The sequence below is a fragment of the Chenopodium quinoa genome, unplaced genomic scaffold, assembly GCF_001683475.1.
Source record: "Chenopodium quinoa cultivar QQ74 unplaced genomic scaffold, ASM168347v1, whole genome shotgun sequence".
Lineage (NCBI taxonomy): Eukaryota > Viridiplantae > Streptophyta > Magnoliopsida > Caryophyllales > Amaranthaceae > Chenopodium > Chenopodium quinoa.
In genome coordinates, this window is record NW_018744092.1 from 1,592,610 (window position 1) to 1,616,219 (window position 23,610).

At 35.7% G+C, this 23,610-nt stretch overlaps 1 protein-coding gene across 2 annotated transcripts; it reads right to left on the minus strand.

Moving 5' to 3' along the window:
• Nucleotides 1–509: 509 nt before the first annotated feature.
• Nucleotides 510–22,642, minus strand: LOC110691787 (serine/threonine-protein kinase HT1-like). 2 transcript variants are annotated; one of them, XM_021868737.1, is made up of 12 exons: nucleotides 22,089–22,640; nucleotides 18,457–18,525; nucleotides 18,246–18,323; nucleotides 15,541–15,626; nucleotides 15,332–15,452; nucleotides 12,551–12,630; nucleotides 10,946–11,005; nucleotides 10,709–10,827; nucleotides 9,221–9,306; nucleotides 5,015–5,136; nucleotides 3,920–4,031; nucleotides 510–1,239 (listed from the first exon to the last, which is right to left on the minus strand). In XM_021868737.1, exons 1-12 carry the CDS (start codon nucleotides 22,401–22,403, stop codon nucleotides 1,144–1,146), a joined length of 1,344 nt encoding a protein of 447 aa, XP_021724429.1. In that variant the 5' UTR covers nucleotides 22,404–22,640; the 3' UTR covers nucleotides 510–1,143. The 2 variants fall into 2 exon arrangements, with proteins under 2 accessions (XP_021724429.1, XP_021724430.1); XM_021868738.1 differs by lacking the exon at nucleotides 18,246–18,323 and having other exon boundaries at nucleotides 22,089–22,642.
• Between the last annotated feature and the right edge of the window lie 968 nt (nucleotides 22,643–23,610).

Sequence of the window (23,610 nt, forward strand, 5' to 3'; positions counted from 1 at the left end):
TAGGGGACGGTGGTCGTTCCGGGGAGGGAGGGGCGTTTAATTATGTGGTGGATTGGGGAGAGGGAAATGGGAGGAGGGTGGCGCGTCGAGGTGAGGGAATTTAGGGAATAGGGGTTGTTCGTGGGAAGGGAAAAGGGGTAAGGTGACCGAGCTTTGCCGGCGGGGGAGGGATTGTTTGTGCCGGCGAGCCGGGGAGTGGTGTCGGCAGCCAAGATGAGGTCAAGCGCTGGTGGCTGGCTGGGCTGGTTAAAGTTTTTTTAATTATTTTTTTTTTCTCTTTGATTAATTTTTTTTAATTTTAATTTAATTTTTTGAACAATCATGTCCTAACACGTATCGAGTGACTTGTTATAGCAAGTTTTATAACCGGTTGGGATCATTAGAAGCAAATTTATGTTAAAGTTTGGGTTATTAAAAAATAATTAATAGTTGAGATTATTTTGAGCGAATCGAGCAAAGTTGAGATTATTGCTGTCAATTTTATGGAAAAATTAATTTCATAATCAAAGTAGTTTTTCTAAGGGACACCATATGAACCCTTAGTTTCTCCTCTTTGAATCAGAGCAATAATTTGTATATTTAAATTACACTTCGATAACCTTTTCTAAATGACATAAATTAGGAAATTAAAATGGAAACAAAAACTAGTGTAAAGTAACAAAGTTATGCTATCATTTGTCATCACTAACAATAGAACCAGAAATAGTTACATTCCTCAACTGTACAAGGATCTCATTTCAGAATATAATCTGTAAGACCAAACGTATACTTAGAAAACTGTCTAGTGTCTACCACACAAAGGAGCATTTTATTCTCCTAAGAATCCTAATAATATAAGACAAGTACTATCAACCATCTTTCACTTGAGATATGGGTATCACAGAAGTTGAAACGGCCAGTTGCACCCTCACATAAGACCTGTCTCATATTTACAGGCGTATAACCTATTCAGTAATTCACTTTAAAGGTTCTTCCAACTTACTTTCTTACACAGAAGATTCAATAGAAACTGAATTCTTGGCAAGTCAGGAAAGAATGGCAGGAAGAAAAGCAGCTTTAACAGCCCGCGGTCAGAGAAATATTTAGGATGTACTGAATGATTTAAATTCCTATGAACATAATGCACATTCCAATTGGTAGTCATCATCTAACTATTGAGGTGGACGAGTGGCTGCCTGAATCAATAGGAGCTTTCTTGCCCAACTTCTCTAGCATCCGGAAGCATCCAAAAGGTCCAGACTGTCAAATCCAGAGGGTGAAAAGATGTCAACACATAAAACATTCACATTACAGATGTATTATCAACTTAAAATACAAAGAAATGTCACTCCTATGATCTAGCACAAGATAGGGGTTACTAGAGAATGTTGGCAACAAAAAGCAAGATATAGCGTTTCAAGACGTTATCTGGAAGCCTCTTGTATGGACTAGATGCTGTTTTCTTCAAGAAAAGCTGGCATATAATTAAGAAAGATGTGTATGCATCAGTTATGGAATTCTTTGATTCTCATTTATGAGGCAACTAAATTGTACCGCAGTTACTCTCATTCCCAAGGTTCCTGCGGTGAAGAATTTTCGCACATTTGCATGCTGTATTGTTATTTACAAGATCATTTCTAAGGTTTTAACTCAGAGAATGCAAGTAGTTATTGGTGATGTTAGTGAGTTTCAAACTGGTTTCATTCCTGATAGACATATCTCTGATAATATTTTATTGGCTAATGAGCTTATCAGTGGTAACAGTAGAGTTAATGTGTCTCCTAGATGCATGATCAAAGTGGATCTAAACAAAAGCCTATGACTCCATTGAACAGAGTTATCTTAAGGATGTCATGAACTCATGACTGAACTTGGTTTCAGTAGATTTTTGCTTGTCTTTCTAATGTTTTTTAAATATTCTCTTAAATGGCAAGCCTTGTCCTCCCTTTGCTGCTAAAAAAAGGTTTGAGGCAGGGTGATCCCACGTCTTCGTTCCTTTTTGCTATTGAAATGTAAAATCTCACTTGTTTGCTGAATAAATTGAAAGATGATCCAAATTTCAATTTCCATCCAAAATGTGAAAAGCTTGCCACTACACATTTGATGTTGCTGATGATCTATTATTGTTTGCTAGAACTGATTTCCAGGCTTTTAGTATGTTTTCTCATGCTTCTGGTCTTGAGGCTAATCTTGACAAGTGTAGTTTGTATTTTGGTCTTCATATTTCCATTGGTGATTATCCTTTAAGATATTTAGGTGTTCCTTTATCCAGCAAGAAGCTTCATTATAATCAATGCAAAACTTGAGAAGATCCTCTCTCAAGTTTGTATTTTGTCTTGAGTGACTGTAGAGCTCAGTCTTGGACTGCTAGACACCTCTCTCATGCAGGTAGATTGCAACTTAGTAAGGCTATTCTGCTCAGTTTGCAGTCCTTTTGGTGCCAGATTTTCATTCTGCCCAAAAAAATTATCAGAGAAATTCAGGGTGTTTGCTTTCTTTGGACTGGTACTATTTGTTCTTCTAGGAAGGCTCTTTGTTGATTGGAAAGACATTGTCTTCCTGGGGTTGGTGGAGGTAGCAATGTGAAGGAATGAAGGATATGATTATCTGTCACCAAGCTTCTTTGGGCTATTTCCCATAAGAGGTATAGACTTTGGAGTAGATGGGTTGCTAGTTATTATATCAAAGGCAGGAGCATTGATAGCTTTGTTTGTCCTGTTAATATGTCTTGGTCCCTCAAAAAAGTTTTCAAGGCTAAGGAATGTCTTGCGATTGCTGGTGGTTGGGATTATTTGATTAAGAAAGGTCAATTCTCTATCAAGGAGACATGTAAGAAGATAAGATGTTCCTTTCCAAAAAGTCCTTGGTTCAGAATTCTTATTCTCAATAAAGCAACTCCAAGGAGTAAATTTATTACTTGGTTGGCTCTATTGAAAAGGCTCTTGACTCGTGATAAGTTGTTTGTAATAAACTAACACAAGGAGGGGCAATATGGCTAGTCTAGTATTATTAGGTAAATAGTACTTAGTGTTAGTATAAATAGAGACAGAGAGAAAGGAAAAAGGTAGGCAGAATTTGGGAGTGAATCCTTGTGAGAGTTGTGACCTCAAGTCACTATAGAGCTTGATAGGCTAAACCTATCGATTGTGTAAACCGTTGTTTTGTTAATCAAAGCCTCAATCAGTCTTCTCTATCTTACTGTTCTATTGCTTATACTCTGTTGTGAGATTGTGCTTGGCTTGAATCTATTAATTAAACTGTTGAAGAGGAAAGTAGTTGCAAGTGATATGTGTGGTCTTTGTGGTTCTGACCAGAATCTGTTGAACATTTATTTTTCAAATGTTCCTACTCAGCTACTGTTTGGTCTCAGGTTCTGGGTATGCTGAGTTTTCATAGACCTGCTGCTAGTTCTAAGGAGGTTGCTTGGGCAGAGAAAGCTGGGAAGAGAAATGGTGACAACCATAGGCTGTACTTGTTCTCTGCAGAGAAAATTCATCAAATCTGAATTCAGAGGAACGGGAAGGCATTCAATGTTAAATGTGAAGCTCCAACTGCAGTTTTCATAGAATTTGTTTTACAGTTGCATGTAGAGCTAAAGATTGTCAGAGGTTATTGTTCTTAGTTGTTTGCATATGATGACTTTTATTCTCTGCCCTTCCTAGAAGGTACGAGTGGGATTGAAAAAAGGCTGCACAACCGCAGGTAGGAGTTTATTAGTGCTATTGCATTTTTTATTCTTGTGATTTCTTTGTAATGGTGGTTTGGTTGTAATGCTCTTTATTGGTAATAAAATTCTTTATTTTACTTGCCGCTGAAAAAATTGACCTACATTTCTTGCAGCATTTGAAGATGCAATATTATTAAGCCCTTGATTCATTTTCGATTTTAAAAACTTAGAGTATAGCAAAGATACTAGCAATCATAGTATTAAATAACTCACCTTCCAGCGTCTCTTACGATCCAATACATTTTCAATAACCTCCAGCCTACTTATTATTTGTCTGAATGTTGGCCTCTTCATTGGTTTATCATTCCAGCAGTGCTCGATCAATCTGCAAAGTATATTCAAGTCAGCACAGTAGACTATACATTAAAATATTGAATAAGCTAATTATCTTCAGCAAAAAATCACTGTATGCGCCCTGCTATGCTGGATATCCAGTAGTCTATACCCTTAAGATAAAATTACAAAGAAGAACATACATGCAAGAACAAATCTCAAATGTAATATTCTAGAGTAATCTAATAGCCATGAAAAGCAAATAAAGAAGAGCCAAAAAACAAATTACTGTTTATGCAACCATATGTCAATGCAGCATGTGTGGTCACATACACTACACACGCCTTTGTTACGAAATAAACTCCCCATGGGAACTTCAGTATCAATTTCAATCAGCTTCAAGCTTCCCTCGCATGAAGCCTTTACATGTGCAGGATCACCCCTAATCTCCAATTTTACCCAAACAAAGATTATACCGAATATTGCCCCTTCATTCATTGCCAGTCGAAATTACAAGATAAAGGGATACAAAGGCATTTTAATTCCTGCCTAATAAGCCCTGTGTTCTCTTCACCTTAAGACATGGGTGTCAAATTTTTATTTAAGTTGATCTGGCTGGTTTGAATATTATAAGCACTGAACTACACGCCTATACACCTTTACTGATACATATATATATACCAGATACTTTCAGACATAGATTAAATCAACCTAATACCTATCACAAGAGAGATAATCTTCAATAGTTTAATTAAAATTATAGGATATAAGCATAGTTATCAATCTTATCATCAAACAAAATTTCTGGTCATACATTGCATTAGATGATATGTACAAAAGATTTAACAGAAATTCAGCCAAGCACTGCAAAAAATTAACAGATGCATATCTAACACTTGCCACCATGTTTTGATATTAGTAAAGTAGTAACTTCTTTAGAACTTAGCCACAATCTTACAGGAATAAGGAAGACAAAAACTGCAGCAGCTCTCCTCCAACTTATTAATAAAAAGAGAATAAAACCTGGAAACTTACTCTTTTAATCCAAGAGCATAATATTTGGCTGGAGCTGTAAATGGTGGGCGTTCATTTGAACAATATGCCTTAGCTACTTCCTCTTCTTGCTTTGATTCAAAGGGAGGGCATCCTTCGATCATCTGAAGACACACATGACAGTAAACCAAAAGTCAATAAGAAACTGAAATTTATGAATGTAAATGATATAAAAAAAATAAATAAAAAAACCTCCACAACCACAAGTCTAAAGTATAAATAACGAGTCCAACAATTTTAGATGGAAATAACAGTCCACATCATAAGCCATCATAATAAATCTGAACTTCAGTAGATTTATTAGATTGAACTGATAGTTATGTAGTTATAACATGCATTTAACATCAACCAATACAGCCTATACAGAACCAATATGGCTGATACACACCCATACATCTCAAATGGGGCTGATGCAACACCTAGGTGATACAGGGTCCCCAAAATACATCATGAATTCATGAGAATAACAATTCATTAGCTCTGTGGAAAAGCACACATCTTCATTTGGCAAATTCCAACAATCAAGCTCGCAAGGTTTAGGTCAGACTCTTTACACACCATAGGGACGCTTGGAAGGATCAAGTGATTCATATAGCCAACTTTTGTTAAAAACACCGGTTTCTCTAGATACAGACATAGATTAATGGCCCACCTAAGTTGAGCTCAAAAAAGGAGCACCATGAATACAAAGACATCAAATACAGGTCACGATTCATAAATAAACTACAGCAAGTGCCAAGGTTTCCAGCACATATGGGTCATTTTGTAAAGCAGTTATTTCTTTCGTTAAAGGATTGGATCAAAGGAAAATAGTTTAACGGATGAAATTTACATGTTGTGGGAAGGTAAATCGTGTTCAATAGATGGTGGAGATCCAAAAGTTACACATAAAGGATGATGGAGTGTTGAATGAAGTATTGATAGCTAAACAAGTATGTCAGCTATTTGAGAATGGAAACTCACTCTTACCAGATGATCTTAAAGTATATCGCTCTCACGTGGCGTCATGAAAGCAATATAGGGTTCAGTTTAGCTATATGTGGTGAAGCCGTAGAGAATTAGGGAACTAGATAAGTCTTTGCGGAAGGTTATTATAGGCTCTTTGCTACTCCCTCCATTTTTAAATTAGTGCATCACTTCCCTAAATGAAATATTCATCTATTACATTATTTCTCTTCCATCCTACTAACTTCACATGCTATTTTATATGTTTTCTATCTCTCTCATGGTCCCCAACTCCCCACATGTATACTCACACTACCTTTATGTGTGAATAAAATATTCCCCACTAACCTTTTATCAAGATAATAATCCTCAACTTCACCCACTTGCATACTAGAATACTCACTTTAATTCATTGGCCTAAAACTTTGTGCATAGACAAGTGATGCACTTATTTTAAAATGGAGGGAGTAACACGTTAAATGTTTAGAAAGGCACAGTCGCCAAAATCTATTGTAGCTAGGGATGAATTCAACAAATGTATGACAATTAATCATCTCATAGACACTAAAGCATATGTTTAGAGGACATAATTTGCTCATAGGCTTTTACAACTAAAGAATATAATACATAAGAAGACAAAACCTTAGTCAACGATGTACCAAAGAACCAATTAATAAAAATGTGTGGGCCTACAGTGTGGCATGCATTTCACTAATCATATAATCCATTCCATCAATCACAACGCTAATGCAAGATATGTGAAAGTTCTACATTCTGATATGCAAAAACAAATGCACCACCAGGAATTGGGTGTACCGCACAAAATCAATCAATTAAATGGACATTATGCTTTAATGCCCTTAATATCATTCAAAACATGATTTTGTTTTTATGAGAAAAAGGCTAAGCTTCAAAGTAAACCAAGCAACCTATCCCCCAGCCCACAAGACAAGCCTCAAGTAAATATAACCTACCTATTCCAATTGTCAGCATTTGGCAAAGAGAACAAATAACTATAATCAAGAAATAGTCAAACTTTTAATAAAAGCTTTATATTACTCTCTCTATTTTAAAATCACAACTTCCAATGTCCATCTATTTCCTATTAATTACGTAACTTCCTAGGGCATGCTTGGATTGAGGGAGATGTATTACTAGGGTAATAAAAGTCAAACTAAGCAAAATGAAAGTGAATATAGGGAAAGAGGAGATAGTGATGTTGTGATTGTAAGGAAAATTATGTAGTGATAGTGTGGTATGATGTGAAAAAAGAAGAATTAATACCCTCATTTTGGGAGTAATAGTTACACTAGGGGGAGGCTGGGTAACTATTACCCTCGTTATGAGGATAATAATTCCTCCATCTCTCTCTTTTTCTTATGGCACAACTACTTTATTTCATTTGTAAACACATTGTCTCCTACAATAACCCCACTAATTACTTGTGTTATTTCAAGTTTGGCTTTTATTACCCCCTTAATATATTACCCCCAATCCAAGCATGGCCCTAATTTGACCAAGTCCCACCAATATCTAATTATTTCTATCTACTCTTGCATACCTCACTAAAGATGCAAATGGAGGAAGCGGATTTTTCTGGATAACTACAAGAGATATTCTTGGATGCTGTATTCTAGGTTTATGCATCTGAGACCATCCTTTCAAATATAAAGTTTTGGTGTTGCTGTTGTCTCTCTCTCTCTCTCTCCTTGTATGCCTAACAAATTAGTAGAAAGTGTGTAAAAATAATAAGGTAAATATCCTCTCACATGGAATATAAAATTTTACTCACTGCATCAGCTTTCACATGATAAAATTTCCCCCACTGCATTAACTTTTACATTAAAAAGTACTCCTTGGCTTTTTCAAGTGCTACACTAGGTTGTGCATGGAGTTTTAGAATATTAAGCAAGTGAGGTTTGTTTTGCAGTACTGATCATCATAATATCAACAGGCATAGCCTTAATCTAAGCCGTTTAGCAGGCCAACACATTTCTTCAGACTTGGCTAAACGTGAAACAAATATTGTGCAGCAGCATAGGTGAGATGCAAAGGTACAGAGGAATTACATTCGATGGAAGGTCTTTATTTACTTAAAGAAGACTACAAAAACCTACTCCCTCCGTATTTTATTACTTGCTCCACTTTCCTTTTGCGGCCATATTTATTACTTGCTCCATTTCCTTTTTGGAAACATTTAACAATATTTTACTATTTTCCTTCCTACTAGTGGTCCCCTCATATCATATTCCAATATTTTTCATATTATCTCTCCTCCCCACTTATACTCACTTTTGTTTTTTCAGAATTTTTATTCTTCAACTAACCCCACTTCCACATAAAATAATACTTTCTACTATTCCTCCTAAAACTCCGTGTCCGGAGAAATGGAGCAAGCAATAAAATACGAGGGGAGTATATTTTAAAGTAATTTTAGTCATCAAATCTTGATTGTATGCCTGCCAAAAGATTCAAGGTAGAAAATGGAGTTTCAAACTCTCAAACAAGACTCCATAAAATAGTAGCTATCAAAAAGAAGAGTTATAGCGAGACAGAAATAGTAGGAACTAGGAAGTTGGTACCTACAGAATTGGAATTAATGCCGATGTGGATAAGAGGACAGGAGTTAGGAATTTATTTCCTACATTTAACAGGGCTGTTGCTGTGCTATTCTTTTTAATTAGCAGGTGTATAATAGTTTTCCTCATGTCAAGGATTGTAATTCAGATTTATAGGTTGAGGAAAAAATAGCCTTATTATCTTTGTATGACCTCCTCTAAGAATGATGTCATGTCAACTCCAGAAAGATGGTTTCTTTAATATGACTTTTCCACTTTTCAAAAAAGAAGAGCACGTATGAGTAAAAGTTTCTAGTGTCACGTAAGTTGAAATCTTGCATAAAATTTGGGAATATCCTAGGATACTATAGGCCTAGCAAACATAGAGAGCAAAACTTCCTCTGTTCTTTTTTAGTTGACACGTTTATATATCACGTCTGCCAATGCATAACCTATATCATTTATATCTTAATTACCAATATGTAAAAATAATAAAAGTTAGCATCTTGAAAATATAAATTAAATAAATGATTTTTTTATTAAAAAATAAGGTTGTGATGCAAGCAACTCCTAAACTCCATTCAATCAGACACACTGATCCTAAAACTCTAGACAGACCAACCAATTAGAGTACCAGCATCTCAGAAACAATGAAAGATATGTGAAGGAAAAGCTAGAATCTTACTTCTTGAATTATCAAGGCAAATGAAAAAACGTCAACTTTTGTGTCATATTCCTCTTTCTTAAAAACCTCTGGAGCCACATATCTCCCTGCCAGAACAACCAGCATAAGTTTTGAGAAATGGGTTACAATAGGGGGGAAAAAGAACAATTAATTACCTAGTACCTCTTTTATTTCCATTCATTTATAAGTCCAGGAGTCCATATTTTTATGAAATTCAATTCATTGACAATAATAGCAGCAGAGATGAAAATACTTAAACAAATATGCAATCTAACTACAAGGGAAAAGCAAATTCATTTCAGATAATATATTGATTATTCAGGCACTTTAAGGGAAGCACGTTATATGCACGAGTACAAAATCGACTAATAAATTGTAACAGAAAAGGAGGTACCTCAAACAGATTTTGGCAAAAATTTGGTAGGAGAGGGCCATTTTCCCGAGGACATCTTTTCAAACAAAAGTAGAAAGTAGTAGTGGATCCTCTTTCAGAATTTTTTGTCAAAGTGGTTCATGTATTCCAAGTTTCCAAATTACCAACCTCCCAGATTTCTCTTTTCCTACTCCCTTGTGTGAAGCACTTTGATAGAGATTTTATTATAAACTATTTATAATCCTTTGCTTCCACAAGAGCGAGAGAGAGAGAGAGAGAGAGAGAGAGGAACATTAATTCGATATTTTGAAAAACGATTTCTCTAAGTTCAATAATTTTCAAAAATGTACATAATTTTGTAGGTCTCTCAAACAACCTCTCTCAGCCTACATTATCCATACATGAGCCCAAGAGCCAGGTATATATCTGAGTGTTTGACTCAAAATTCTGGACACTGGGGTACTAACCTAACATAAGCAATCCTTTTTCAAAAGGCTTTTGCATGTGCCTTCTAAATAACTGCTAGATACCCACAAACATTACAGGGAAATTGGTTTATCAAATTCTTTTTCCTGTTTAAAACTCATCTACAGCCACACTTGCCAGCACATATTGCATTGATTCTCTTCTCAATTCAAATTCTCTACCAACATGTGCATTAGGATGATTGAAGGGTCCTAGTGAGAAGTGAAATGTCCAACAAAGGATTCATACCCTTATCGCTTTACGTGTATTCCAAAAATGAAAGTCATAATTCAGCTATGAAAATCTTAATATATTAGGTGTTATAATTTGAAAGCACCCAACTCCCTATGCATATTTCAGCTACTTTTCCACAACCTCGCTCATTATTTAGCCTTTCTGGTGGTCCTCTATTTCTCGTCTTTCTCTCGAATCCCATTTTTGGAGAAACTTTATGTATACATTACCAGATATTCATATTCAATATTTGCATCAGATGATAAAAGCAGTAAATCCTTCATAAGATCATAATGACATATATCAATAAGTAGAGACATCATCATACAATACACAACTAAAGACATTAATTTCCAAATATAAGAATATAGCAGAATATTGATAACCAGAAACAAATTTAAAGGTAGAAGACTCACATGAGAATTCTTGACACCACAGAGGCTCATGTTCTCTAACCGTTGTCGAGACTTTCAGCAGCTTGCTCACACCAAAATCTGCAACTTTCAGATGCCCAGAATCGTCCCGCAGTATATTACTGCGATCTTAACCAATACAGAGTAAGAATGCTTCCAATACGCATAGCTTCACATTCTTTAAAATAACAACTTGAAAATGAAAGTCAAGATAATAGAGAACAAGTTAGAAAGACATACGAAGGCTCAAGATCTCGGTGTATAATTGCTGGTCTATTTTCGTGCAAGTAATTCATTCCCCTGCAATATAATAGTCTTTCAAATCTAAAGCAAATTGCATGCTCATCATATCAATGAAAGCTTCACCAAATCAATTATGCAGTTTCAGAGCCTACCTAAAAAGATCTTGAACTTTATTTTCCTGAATCAAACTTTTAAACAATAAAAAGCACACAAGAGGAAGCGTAAAGAATAAACAAATGTAAACCTAAAGGCATCTTTTTATTCAGTTTAAGATTACGGAAGCCTAAATAGCTCTATTAAACCTACATTCAATTAAAGACATTACATAGTCTGACACAGCTCCCACTTAGCCTGTTTGGATTGGAGAGCAGCAAATCTACAATGATAGATTCAGCCTATGTTACATGGACTCGGGAACGGATGTCGGACACGGACACATGTCCAAGTGTCCGATCCGGCAAGTTCCAAAATTTTAGGACACGGGGACTCTGTCCGATATTTGGACACGGGTACGAGGACACGTCAATACGTCACTTAAATTTATATAAATAAATTATATATTACAAAAGTTTTAAATTTTTCATTATGTCTACCCATATTTTTTTATTATAATTCTTTCCTCGGTAAATTCTCCTAATGGTGGTTTTCGAACAAGATATGTTTTTCTTTCATGTTTCTTCTCTTTTTTCCTCTCCTCTCTTAATGGAAGTGTCCGAGTGCACAGTGAAGGATCGGACACGTGTCCCGTGTCCGTGAAGTGTCGTGTCGACACGGACACTTCGCGATATTAGCCGTGTCTGACTAACATAGGATTCAGCCCTAAAACTACTAATCTTCACAGCATAATCCACAGCACACCACCCAAGTAAAATAAGATGATTGGTGTCTTTTTTTTTTTTTTTTTTTCCTAGTCCAGACCAAAGAGTATTCGTATATAATAAATTTGCAGTCTAAAGAGCGCAAAACACAAACAAACATACACAATCCAAATAATTGACCATCCTTCCACATAATTGCAATCCACACAACCTTCCTCACACTCAGCTTTCCAAGCCAGCACCTCCCTGTTGGGAAAAGAAAATACTTTGGAAGTGGAAAAAATCAAAGTCATTGATTTATATTGATTAAAGACCACAGATTGCACTCCAATACTTTGAAGGTGTTGACCAGTAGACAGAAATAGAATTAGAGTGCTAAGGAGAAAGGACTGGAACAAATCAGACCTATAGCTCAGTCAAAGCTAGCCTTGAACTTGGTTCAGCTAAGCCTGTGCCAGCAACGCTACATTGATCCCAAACTCCCAATGCTTCTACTAATAAAGGGAGAAGTGCAAAATATCAAGATATACATTCTGTTTTAATTCTTTCTTTTATGCTCATCACAAGTTACTCACATGCCATAGACCATGATAACAATATAAAAACCTTAAGGACTACTGATGCATTGAAGAAACATAGGAAGGTGCACAAAGTGAGAAATAGCTTAGAATCTTTTGTCTGCTCTCTCTATTTCGCTGTTCATTGAGTATCATGCACATGAAACAGAAAAGTATGAACAAAAACATATTGTAGTTCGATTTCATATGCAGACAGGAGAAGCCACCTTGCAATATCGAGAGCGAACTTCACCGTAGTTAACGGCTTTAGAGCACCTTTCCGTTTCAGAAAAGCACGAAGATCCCCCTACATACAGAACAAGCAAACTGTAAATGTTTGTTTTATTTCAAATAAAGAAAATGTAAAATAATACAATAAAGTATGCAGCTATATCAAAAGAAGACAAGTAGCCTTCTAGAAACTGGTGATTTAAGATGCATGCCATATGGCACATCAAATAAAGAATATCCTGGAAAGGTCCTTGAATCATGAATGTCAATACAAAGAAACTACTTCCTCCGTTTTTTATTAGTTGACGTGTTTCTTTTTAGCACACAAATTAAGGATTAGTGGGAAAGATATGCTAAAGACAAAAATACCCTTACTCATCCCTACCCTCCTACCCTTCTCCTTAAACTTTTCTTCTTGGCCAATTGATCTGAGCATCCGACTAAACAGCCAGCCACTTTCACTGCTCACCACCATCAAACCTTCATCCACTCAGCCATTATAAACCACCTTGGTCACCATCTTTTTCTTCACCTCAGACATACCTTATCTCCTCTCCCCTTAAACTTCAATCCCCAAATGTTCTTTCATTCTCCTAATCAACAATCACCCCAAATTCCCAATAAAGTAATATATATATATATATATATATATATATATATATATATATATATATATATATATATAAAAGATATTGTGCGAGAGACAACAAAATTACTAGTCATTTTGACGGAATCAAAAGAGGAATGACTGATGCGATGTGAGCCTCATATAGATCGACGAAATCCACTGACATGGGTCTGCAATGTAAGCCTCCAGTAGATTGATGAAATCAATCAACATGGGTCTGCGATGTAAGCCTCCAATAGAGCGACGAAATCAAGATCTTAATTCTATCTCGTGGTGATGGTGATGATGAGGGTTTTGATGTGTTGATGCAAAAGAGGAGTTATATGTAGTGGTGGTGCAATGGTACAATGTGGTGGAGGGAGGAGAGAGAAAGAGATGACGAGTGGAGGAGGTGGTGGTGGTAGTGAGGAACAAGGTATGGTGCAATGGATGGAAAGAGAGAGAAATTGGATGATGGTCTGTTAATTGGGTGTGACTGGTGGGAGAGGAGAGAGATCGCTCTCATATGAGAAGAGAGAATAAAAGTATGGGTAAAACTGACTATTCACCATAAAAAAAAAAAAAAAAAAAAAAAAACATGGGTACAATAGAATGAAGGAAGTATAAAATAATTTTTTCCCACAAAGAGCCTTACCACATCTCTTACAAACAGCAATGCATGCAAAAAGGCCACTACATCTTATTCAAACTCAATGTAGAAGATATACCAACTCATTCCATCTTCACAATATCACAAGACACAAAGAATAATCCAAACAACCAAATCAGAATGCAAAGATAAGTGGTTTCTGGGTTTTAGGGTTACCACTTGTTAGCACAAAGCACATACAGTTGGGGGAAAGGTCTCAATTTGACTATCATTAGTATGAACCTCGTGCAAAAAACTTTAGTCCAGAATTAAAAAATCGCCTTTTTCTAACCTTTGAATTTCATTTTCAAACAATTCAGAAGGGTAAAACATCAAGTAGTTTGCGAGAGTGTACAAGAAGCTTACAAGAAAATGCACCATGCATATTCAGCCATTGAACTCTTCGATTTGACCAACAATAATTTCAGAGCACAACACATCTACTCTGAAGACTCGGACTAAAGCCATGTTCTCTTCAACTTATTCAAATAATATTCACAAAAAATATTTTCAGTTTAGTAAAAATAAGTTAAATAAGTTTTACTCAGTAAAAATCAATAACTTTAAAGAGCAAATATAATAGAGAATCAAAGAAAAAAAAAATTTAAGTTTAACAAAAATAATTTTAGTTCAGTAAAAAATAATTTCAATTCAGAAAAATCAAGGTGAAGAGAATAGGGCCTAAATACCTGACCTCTCTAATCATGAAAGAACCCATAATGCCATGATGTAAACAAAAAGGAGTTGGTAAAGACAGGGAAAGAAACAAAAAAGGATATTGCCCAGCCATAATTTTTTCACCATAAGCCAAATGGCTCCAATTTAAAACTTACCATGAAAGAAAAGAAAGAGACTTGCATAAATTACCTAGGAGTAATACAAGAGACATGATTCCCTGTTAATACATCCCATTAGTTCTTTTAAAGACCCTCCTTGCTTATTGTTGTAAAGGAAATTAGGCTCCAAAGCAAACCTCCATTCATCCTAACAGAAGACATTTCGAGACACTAGATTCCAAACCTAAACCTCTTTCTAACTAAGTGATAACATCTATGCTCCAACTAAAACCATGCTGGCATGAATCCTAACAACAGATGCTAGAAAAATGATAAATGAGTGCAACTCATAACAGGAACAAAGTATTCCTAGTGTAAAGATTAGCAAAGATGGTCAAAGTGGGGTATGTGAATGCTTAATATTACCAAGGATTAATAAGGGACAACTGCAAAAAATAAAATTTAAAAAAAATAAAATAAAATTCAACAACAAAGAGAGAGAGAGAGAGAGAGAGAGAGAGAAGTATACTTTAAAACAAGAGATTGTTTCAGAATTATGAGCAAAAGACATACAAGGGGTAGAAATGAGCTTAACAAATAGGAAGAAGAGTGAAGAACACTGAAAGTGAGTAAAGCTCAAAAAAAAGTAGGTAGAATATATTTAAAGCATAACATCAAGCTTTAACTGTTTCATCATAAACCAGACAGCATATTTTAATGTATTATCTCATTTGGAAAAGAAGACCTTAGGCAAGTACTCTGTTATAATCATCATTGGGCTATTCTGTGTCACAGCTCCCAAGAATTGTACAACATTTGGATGGCGTATCTTTTGGAGTAACGCTAACTCATCTGTAAATGCTTTTCTACAAGCCAAGGACAAAAATTAAAATTAATCAGAGACTAACAAAATTAAATCAGAAGAGAAATAAATAAGATATAGGGTCAACTCACACTTTTTCTTCATCCATCACCACGTCAATTCCAAGTGTTTTTACAGCAACTTCAATCCCACGCCACAATGCAATGCGGTAAGTACCCTGATATTGATGAACAAGGGAATGATAATGCTGAGAGTCCAAGCAACATAACCAAAATAATTTGACACCAAAACTATATGTGCCTTACTATAAGAAAAACGATGAGAACATACTGCAATCTAAAATAAATAAAAAATGTAGTATAACTTGATATAGAGCTAGATCATTTTCACTTAATTTAACATTATAACTTCAAATCCTCTCAAAAAGCAACAAAAAGAAGGGAAAAAAAATACTCCCTCCGTCCCTAAATTAGGAGACCTATTTCTAACATTTATTACTAGCATAATAAAGAGAAATGGGTCTCTAATAAAAGGACGGAGGGAGTACTACACTAGCTAGGAAAGCAGCCAATAAAAGGTCCCAACCATTTTACAAATTGTCTCAAACAGAGTATAAGAACATGAAAACGAAACTATTCTTTATCTTAGGAGAAAATTTTTATTTTACCTGTTCTTTCTTTCCGTTTCTTTTTTTTTTTTTGGGGTGGTGGAAGGTTGTCGTAGGTATGGCATTAATGTTAGTATGCTACCAAGGGAAAGGTGAAGCAAACTTCAGATAAGTTCAGCTTCAGGCAAGTGAGGCAACAAAGTCCATCTAAGATCATTTTGACAGATTTATGAAAAGACTAAAATATGAGCTTCAGACCTAGGACATGAAAGATAATTTAATATGATTTCATAGTTTCATAGTAAACACACAAAAAAATGAAGATTTTAGCACTATTTTAATCAGTCATGCAACCTGCTGAAATTCATCCCTACCGCTCAATCAATCAATCAAAGCCTTAATCCCATAAGTGGGGTCGGCTACATGAACCAAATTTGATTATTCCGTGTACTTCATAAATCTTCCTCCTCCATCCCTTACGATCCAATGCTTCATCCTCATGCAAATCCATATACTTCATATCCTTCCTAACTCCTTCCAACCAAGTCATTTTTGGTCTCCCTGTCCCTCGTTTAACCCCTCCATGTTCCCACTCTTCCACTCTTCGAACCGGTGCACCCTCGGGAATCCGTCTTACATACCCAAACCAACGCAAGCAATTTTCCCTTAGTTTGTCTGCAATGCCTACCATACCTACTTTCTTGCAAATAACCTCATTTCTGATTCTATCTCTTTGAGTGTTTCCACACATCCACCTTAACATGCACATTTCCGTAACCTCCATCTTTTTAATGTACTCCTTTTTAGAATTCCAACATTTTGTACCATAGAACAACACTGGTCTTATGGCAGTCCTGTAGAATTTTTCCTCCAACTGTAAGGGGATGCTTCGGTCACATAAGACTCCTGTTGCCGCTCTCCATTAAAGCCACCCCGACTTAATCCTGTGGGCCACGTCTTGATCAATGTCACCATTTTTCTGGATGATCGATCCAAAATACTTAAAACATTCACTCATGGTCCTAGGTCTTTGTGGGTTTTCCCGCTGGTAGTCCCAAGCCTGGATAAAGGAGGAGGATTTCGGTACGCCAGTGACAGCCAATGTAAAACTTTGTCACATCCCATGACATGAGCCAAACTGATCCCTACCGCTCAATGTTACCAAAAAAATTCAAGTTCACTACATAAAGCAGTTAAATGTGGTTGGCATCATCTCCCGGCTAATGAGCTCTTCAGCTGTTAAAGCATCTCGAGCCATCAATATTCTGAATTTTCATGTCAAAGAACTTTGGTGATTCAAGGATTTTGATCCAAGAGCAAGAGTTAAACTTGCTTTGTTATTTAATAGAATTCTTCAATTTTTCAAAGGCATTTGAAAGGAGCTGTTTATTTGAACATATTCTTACAGGTTTTGACAAATATGTGGAGATTGGAAGCAGCTAGTTGAGTATTTGGTGCATTGAGAATGTCTTGGTTTGCATGGGAATGCAGGCAACAGTAAGGTGATTAAGGTGATTGAAAGAACACATAAGCATAAGCGCATGATTTGGGCAAATTCAGCAGCTACAATTAGTAATTTTAGGTTGTAGGAGTACTTTTTAGATGTTACACTGTAGGATGCAAGGGATGTATTTAAATAAAGCAGGCCCGGACCTTTACCGGCCCCTGATGGGGACAAAATGGGAGGAAAAAAATAAGGTGGAAAAGTATACAAAAAATTTACAAAATAAATTTTAAAAACGAAATTTTGAGTTTTACTACCACCAAAACACTCTATTTTGACTTTTGCTACCTATCTAAAATTTTATTTTATTTTGCTACCACCAAAAGTTACAAAATATAGTTCTTGATACCATTTAACAGAATCTGTAAGGGTTCCGTTAAGTGGGACCCATTATCTCATTAATTAATGATTTAATTTTTAAAAAAAAAAAATCCAGCCACTGCTCCCCCTCCCCGTCAGCCACCCCTCCCCGTGCCAGCTGCCGGCGCCCAAACAATCCCCTGACGCCGGCAACCCCAACCCCCTCCCTTTCCCCCACCCACGCTGCCCACCTCCCTCCCCTTTCCCACTCTCGGCTCCCTGGTCTTGAAGTTTCCTAAGCTTTGTAATAAACCAGACAGTCACTAAAACAGTAATATATGTAATAAATAAATAAACATAATTAAGCAAAATGGAAAAAACTAGGAAAACAATCTCCATAAGAAAGAGTGAATTCACCAAGTAACCTTAGAAATGTCAACACTGTTGGAAAAGTCGAGCTCACTGGGATCAATCTCATATTCAGGGATTTCAGGAGAATCCACCTATACAGAATTGAACAGGATGTCAATGGGGATAGGGGGAAAAAAGACCCACAGACAAAACTAAAATGGTCAACAGATACAGAAAGAGGACAACAAAATAGAGCACCAAATGCAGATTAACATCAAGACTTACCTTTGCACCATGTTTCTCCAAAAGCTTGATTACATCTAGATGTTTGTAATATTTTGCATCTGCAAGTGGCTGTTTAAAATTGGAGGAAAAAAAGTGAGTTTAACAAAATAATTAATCTCATCCAATTTCTCATGTTCTTTATTGCAAAGTATATTCAAGGGAAATAATTTCAGAAAATACCAACAATATTTTTTTTATTTCTTTCAATGGTGCATTTGATGACAATACAGTCTATGCCCCGTCACAATATTGCCAACAACATGGAACATTCCATTACACGTGTGAGTAAAGGACCAATATAGGAACAAAGATCACTTTTCCTTATTTATTAAAGAACATTGAGTCTAAAATTACAAAGTAATTACTACTTCCTCAGTTTTTTAAATTTTATTTACTTGCAACAACTCTCATTTCACGTTTGTCAATGCATTATGTCAATCACTAATATCTTTAATTACCAATCTGTAAAATTGATATAAATTTAATATTGTGAAAGTATAAATTGAGGAAAATATAACAAGACATCACATGACTATATTTATCCTTAATTATACATATCAAAGCTAGTTAAAATGAAGTATATGAATAGTGCATAAGTAAAAATGTTGCAACTTGCAAGTAAACATAAACAGAGGAAGTATTAAATCATTAAATCATTACACACAAAATAATATATAAATGAATTAATCTATTTTAATAGGTGACTTAAAAATTTTGTTATTATTCAAGTACAATTATCCAAAGTATTACTTAACCAAATTGTATTCCAAAGAGATTGTACAAGAGCAAAACAAAACCAAACTTTACAAAACCTACATTGGACTGGATTTAAATAGATTTTATTTAAGTAATGGTAATACCTACCCAGCCAAATTACTCCATAAAAATTGGAATGATCCAGAAGGATGGGTTAGAAAAAAGGAGGTTTTTGCATTATAATCAAAGCATGATGTAAGTTTGGTGGTGTTCAGCAATTAACTCCCATAAGGACCAAAGTACCAAACACTGTAAATTACACTAACAACCTGCTGAAAGGCCACTAGATGGAGTAAAAAGAAACATGCTACAAATCAATAGTGTGGTGGCAATAGCATAAACACCAGTCAGTGGATATGAACCAAAACAAACATAAGACCCCTAAAATGAAGGGGGAAATCAAAATAGAAATCATGACAACTACGTAATGAAAGGTTCAAATTGGATGAGCAAACATGAAAACCACATTCAATGTGTCTTCCAGACATAATTTCACAGTGATAGCCTATCATAATAGTCAAACAAGTTATAAAATGTTTATGCTTTGGCTTTAGGCCCTACACACCATTGAACCATGAGGTTCTTGCAACTACATTTATTGGGAATTAATCAAATAAACAACTTGTGAAGCTAGCATACCGCATGCTAATATGCTATACTATTATGTGGGTTTTGAAGTGAGGATTTCTACTTGAGAGAAAGGTAAGCATTAATAAATGAGGGGGAAGATATTTGTCAAGTACAGTGTGATTCTTGTCTCCCATAAGTTCTCAAGATATATGATATCGCCAAGTACTTCTAGTGGCACGTTCCACGTATTGCCAAGTAGGCTTTATCAAACTAAGACCAAATTAATACTTCAGGCTCATATACCAGGTACTCACACATTTTCGTTGGATCATGGTTATTCATAATACAGCATTAAATGCCTGATAAAATAAACTAAAAGTAGAGCTCCTTAAGTCTTTTATCTAGTGCTCCCTCCGTCCCCTAATACAAAGATTCTTTTGATTTTTGCGCGGGAATTAAGAAAGTTGTAAATTCTTTAAAACTAATGATTAAAAGTACATATGTGCATGTGGGGTTAAAGAGAGATAGAGAGAAAGAAAAAGTAGTTGGGAATAATTGAAGAGAGAGAGAGAGAAAGTGTTGGAAATTGATGTTAAAAATACAAAAACGTAACGGAAAAAAAAATGACAACTCGTCAAAAAGAGGGTAATAATGTCAAAAAATACAACTTTTAAATAGAAAGAGACATTGCATTTTGGTTTACCAAAAAGGAAATGAGGCTTTGTATTAGGGGACGGAGGGAGTATCAATACCTAAATTTTATTTGTTTCAAGATAATATTAACATACATTCTCTAGTAAGTTGCCTCCCGCTCCTTTCCCTATCATGCAGGAAAGATTCCCACCCATCTCTATCTACTTCCTCCGTTAACGGTTATTTGCAACATTTGCCATAAACGGATGCTACCTATTATTTGCAACAAATGTTTTTTTCCCTCTTTTAGTAAGTTTTTTTGTATGAAATGACCAAACTGCCCTCACTTAACCAACTTACTACCTTAATCATTTCACTAACCATACTCTATTATAACCCTCTTAACTCATCTAATCTTTACAAAAAAAAAAATCAGATCTTCAAAAAAAATCAAATCTCTCAACATTCATCTTATTCATCAAATTTCTCTCTCCTCCTTCATCATCAAAATCTCACTCCTCCTTCATCTTCCCCATCTTATGTCCAGATTCGGAGGTAGTCTCTCGTGGGTTTCGTGGGTGTGGTGGTTGTGGGGGCACGAGTTTCTTGGATGGTGGTCTAGGTTTTGTGGGTTTCCAAGGTGGATCTAGGTGTCGGTGGTTCTGGGTCTGGGTTTAGGTCTAGGTTTTGTGGTGGTTGATTTCCGAGGGTGGTAGGTGGCGTGGTGTTGGGTTTCGTAGGGTAATGGGTGGCGTGGTGCTCGATTTCGTGGTGGTGGTGGTTTAATTGTAATTAATTCAATTCGTGGTGGTGGTGGTGGTTTAATTGTAATTAATTCAATTCGTGGTGGTGGTGGTGGTTTAACTGGGGCTTTCGGGGTTTTGGTGGTTGTTTTCGGTGGGTTTTGGTGGTTGTTTTCGTTGGGTTTTGGTGGTTTTCGCTGGGATTTGGTGGGTTAGTGTTATTCGGTGCGTTTTGGTGGTTTCCGATGGGTTTTGGTGGAGGTTTCCATTGGGTTCGTGGGTGTTGGTGGTTTTTGATGGGTTCTGGGTTTTCAGTGGGTTCGGTGGTGGTGGTGGTGATTATGGGTTCTGGGGTTGGTTGTTTAGTTGTTCTGATTAATTGTGGGTTTTTTTTTAATTGGATCAGTGCTTAAGTACATGCCCTTATATTTCAATAATCATGTTTAAAAACTTTTGCCTAGGACTCCGTGCTACCCCCTTTGTTGCAAATAACAGTTAACGGAGGTAGTATATCTCTATCCATCCCACATGTGTTTTCTTCATAAGCATGTCACTTCTCAATGTTTTCATAAATAAGGACAGTGAGAGTACTACGTAAGATTGTAAGCCAAGCGGACACAATATCGATTGAATATAGGACGAACCTCCCTCGTGATTTTATATTCCAAGTTCTAAATGTCACACTAGTTCTCCCTCATAACACTAACACAAGTACACAACCAAACTATGAAACTATGATCCATTGCCACAACCAAGTGCAAAGTAATCTTTTTAAATCATACCAGTAATAAATTTATGGTAAACCTACAGCAATAAGCTCCCAATTCTATAAATTGGCACAATTATATCAAATATAAAACACACTATGATCTCAAAAAACCAAAAACACAAACAGTACAATACTTGTCAATAGTGGAAAATTATACTCACAGTGCTACCCCAACGATCCTTAGGATCAACCTTCGCGCCGCGTTCGAGCAACAATCGAACAACATCAGGAAGGCCCTGACAAGAAGCAACATGAAGAGGAGTTCTGGAATCAATATCTTTAAAATTAACATCAATCCCAGAATCCAAAACCTCATTAATCCCTTCCAAATCACCCTCATTCGCCAAGAACATCAGTCTAACTCCTTCCTCATCAAACTCAACGTTCTCGAACAAATTAGGGGAATCATCCTCACGTTCCGGCGCCATTGATGACTGTCTTCCATAGCTGAACTTCCCCTGAGATTTCGAGTCCATTGATGAAACCCTAAAGTTGGATTATTGGTGAAATTAGCATGTGAAGAGGAAGAAATTGAAGAATTGGAGAAGGAAATTGGAGGAAAGTGCATGGAAAGGAAGAAAGAGTGATATTTCTGCTTTCCCTCTGGAGGAGAGAGAAAGAGAAAGAGGGACTCACGAATCTGAAAATGGGGGAATTTTTGAAAAGTGTTCACATTGTCACTATGTGGTTTATATACTTTGTCCTCCCAATTTTAAATTTAAATTGATAAAATAAAACAAATTTTCTAAAATATTGATTGAAAAACCAAAAAACGAAAAAAAAAAACAACAAAGTATTAAATCAAAAAAAAATATTATCTTACAAACAAAGGTTGAAGAAATTATAAAAAAAAAAATACAAATTTATGTTCATGATAAATTAACAACTTTTTCATGTCACTAAATAAATCTTTTTTGTTTATCACAAAGATAATTGGGGCTTCCCCATAAGTCACTTGTCGAATTTCATATGGGTTTGACTTTTAAGAGTTGACTTTTTTCGTCTTTTTGTCCCTTTTCCACCCAATTTTCACATTTCCTTAGAGGTTTTCATCAATCTTTATTTATGAGATTTATGGTAGACTTAAAATAACACATTGCGTTTTTTTTTTAACCTGAAAAAGATATTGATTATCTAGTGAACATTCGGTGTCAAACTTAGAATCCAATTTACTGAAAATCTTGGATGTAATGTGTATGAATGAAGTTTGACTCCATTCCTCTTTAATAATGTCCAAACTATAGTTGTATGTTCTGTTTAATAATGTGTATCAATGAGATGACTTAAAGATGGTGTCATTAAAAGTCAATATGTATGTTATGTTTTCTAATATGATTCATGAAAAAACATCCTTGGTAACTTGGAATACCACATTTCAGATAATCATCTCTATTGTAGATATCATGGTTGCCTTCTACCTTTTTTATAAATGGTGTTTAAAAGTCGTTTTGCCAATTTTACCAATATGTAAAACAGCCAGCAACCGAGTGTTTATTGCCAAACAAGACAATAATGATCGACATGACAACCTACAAACCCATTAGCTTACTTACAAAGAACCATCACCACATCTACTACATAAATTACATAGTTAGGACTTCGGACCTTACCACATCCATTACATAATCGAGACCCAACTGTTAAGTACAATAGCACAGCATCAATAACCTTCATAAAGATTGG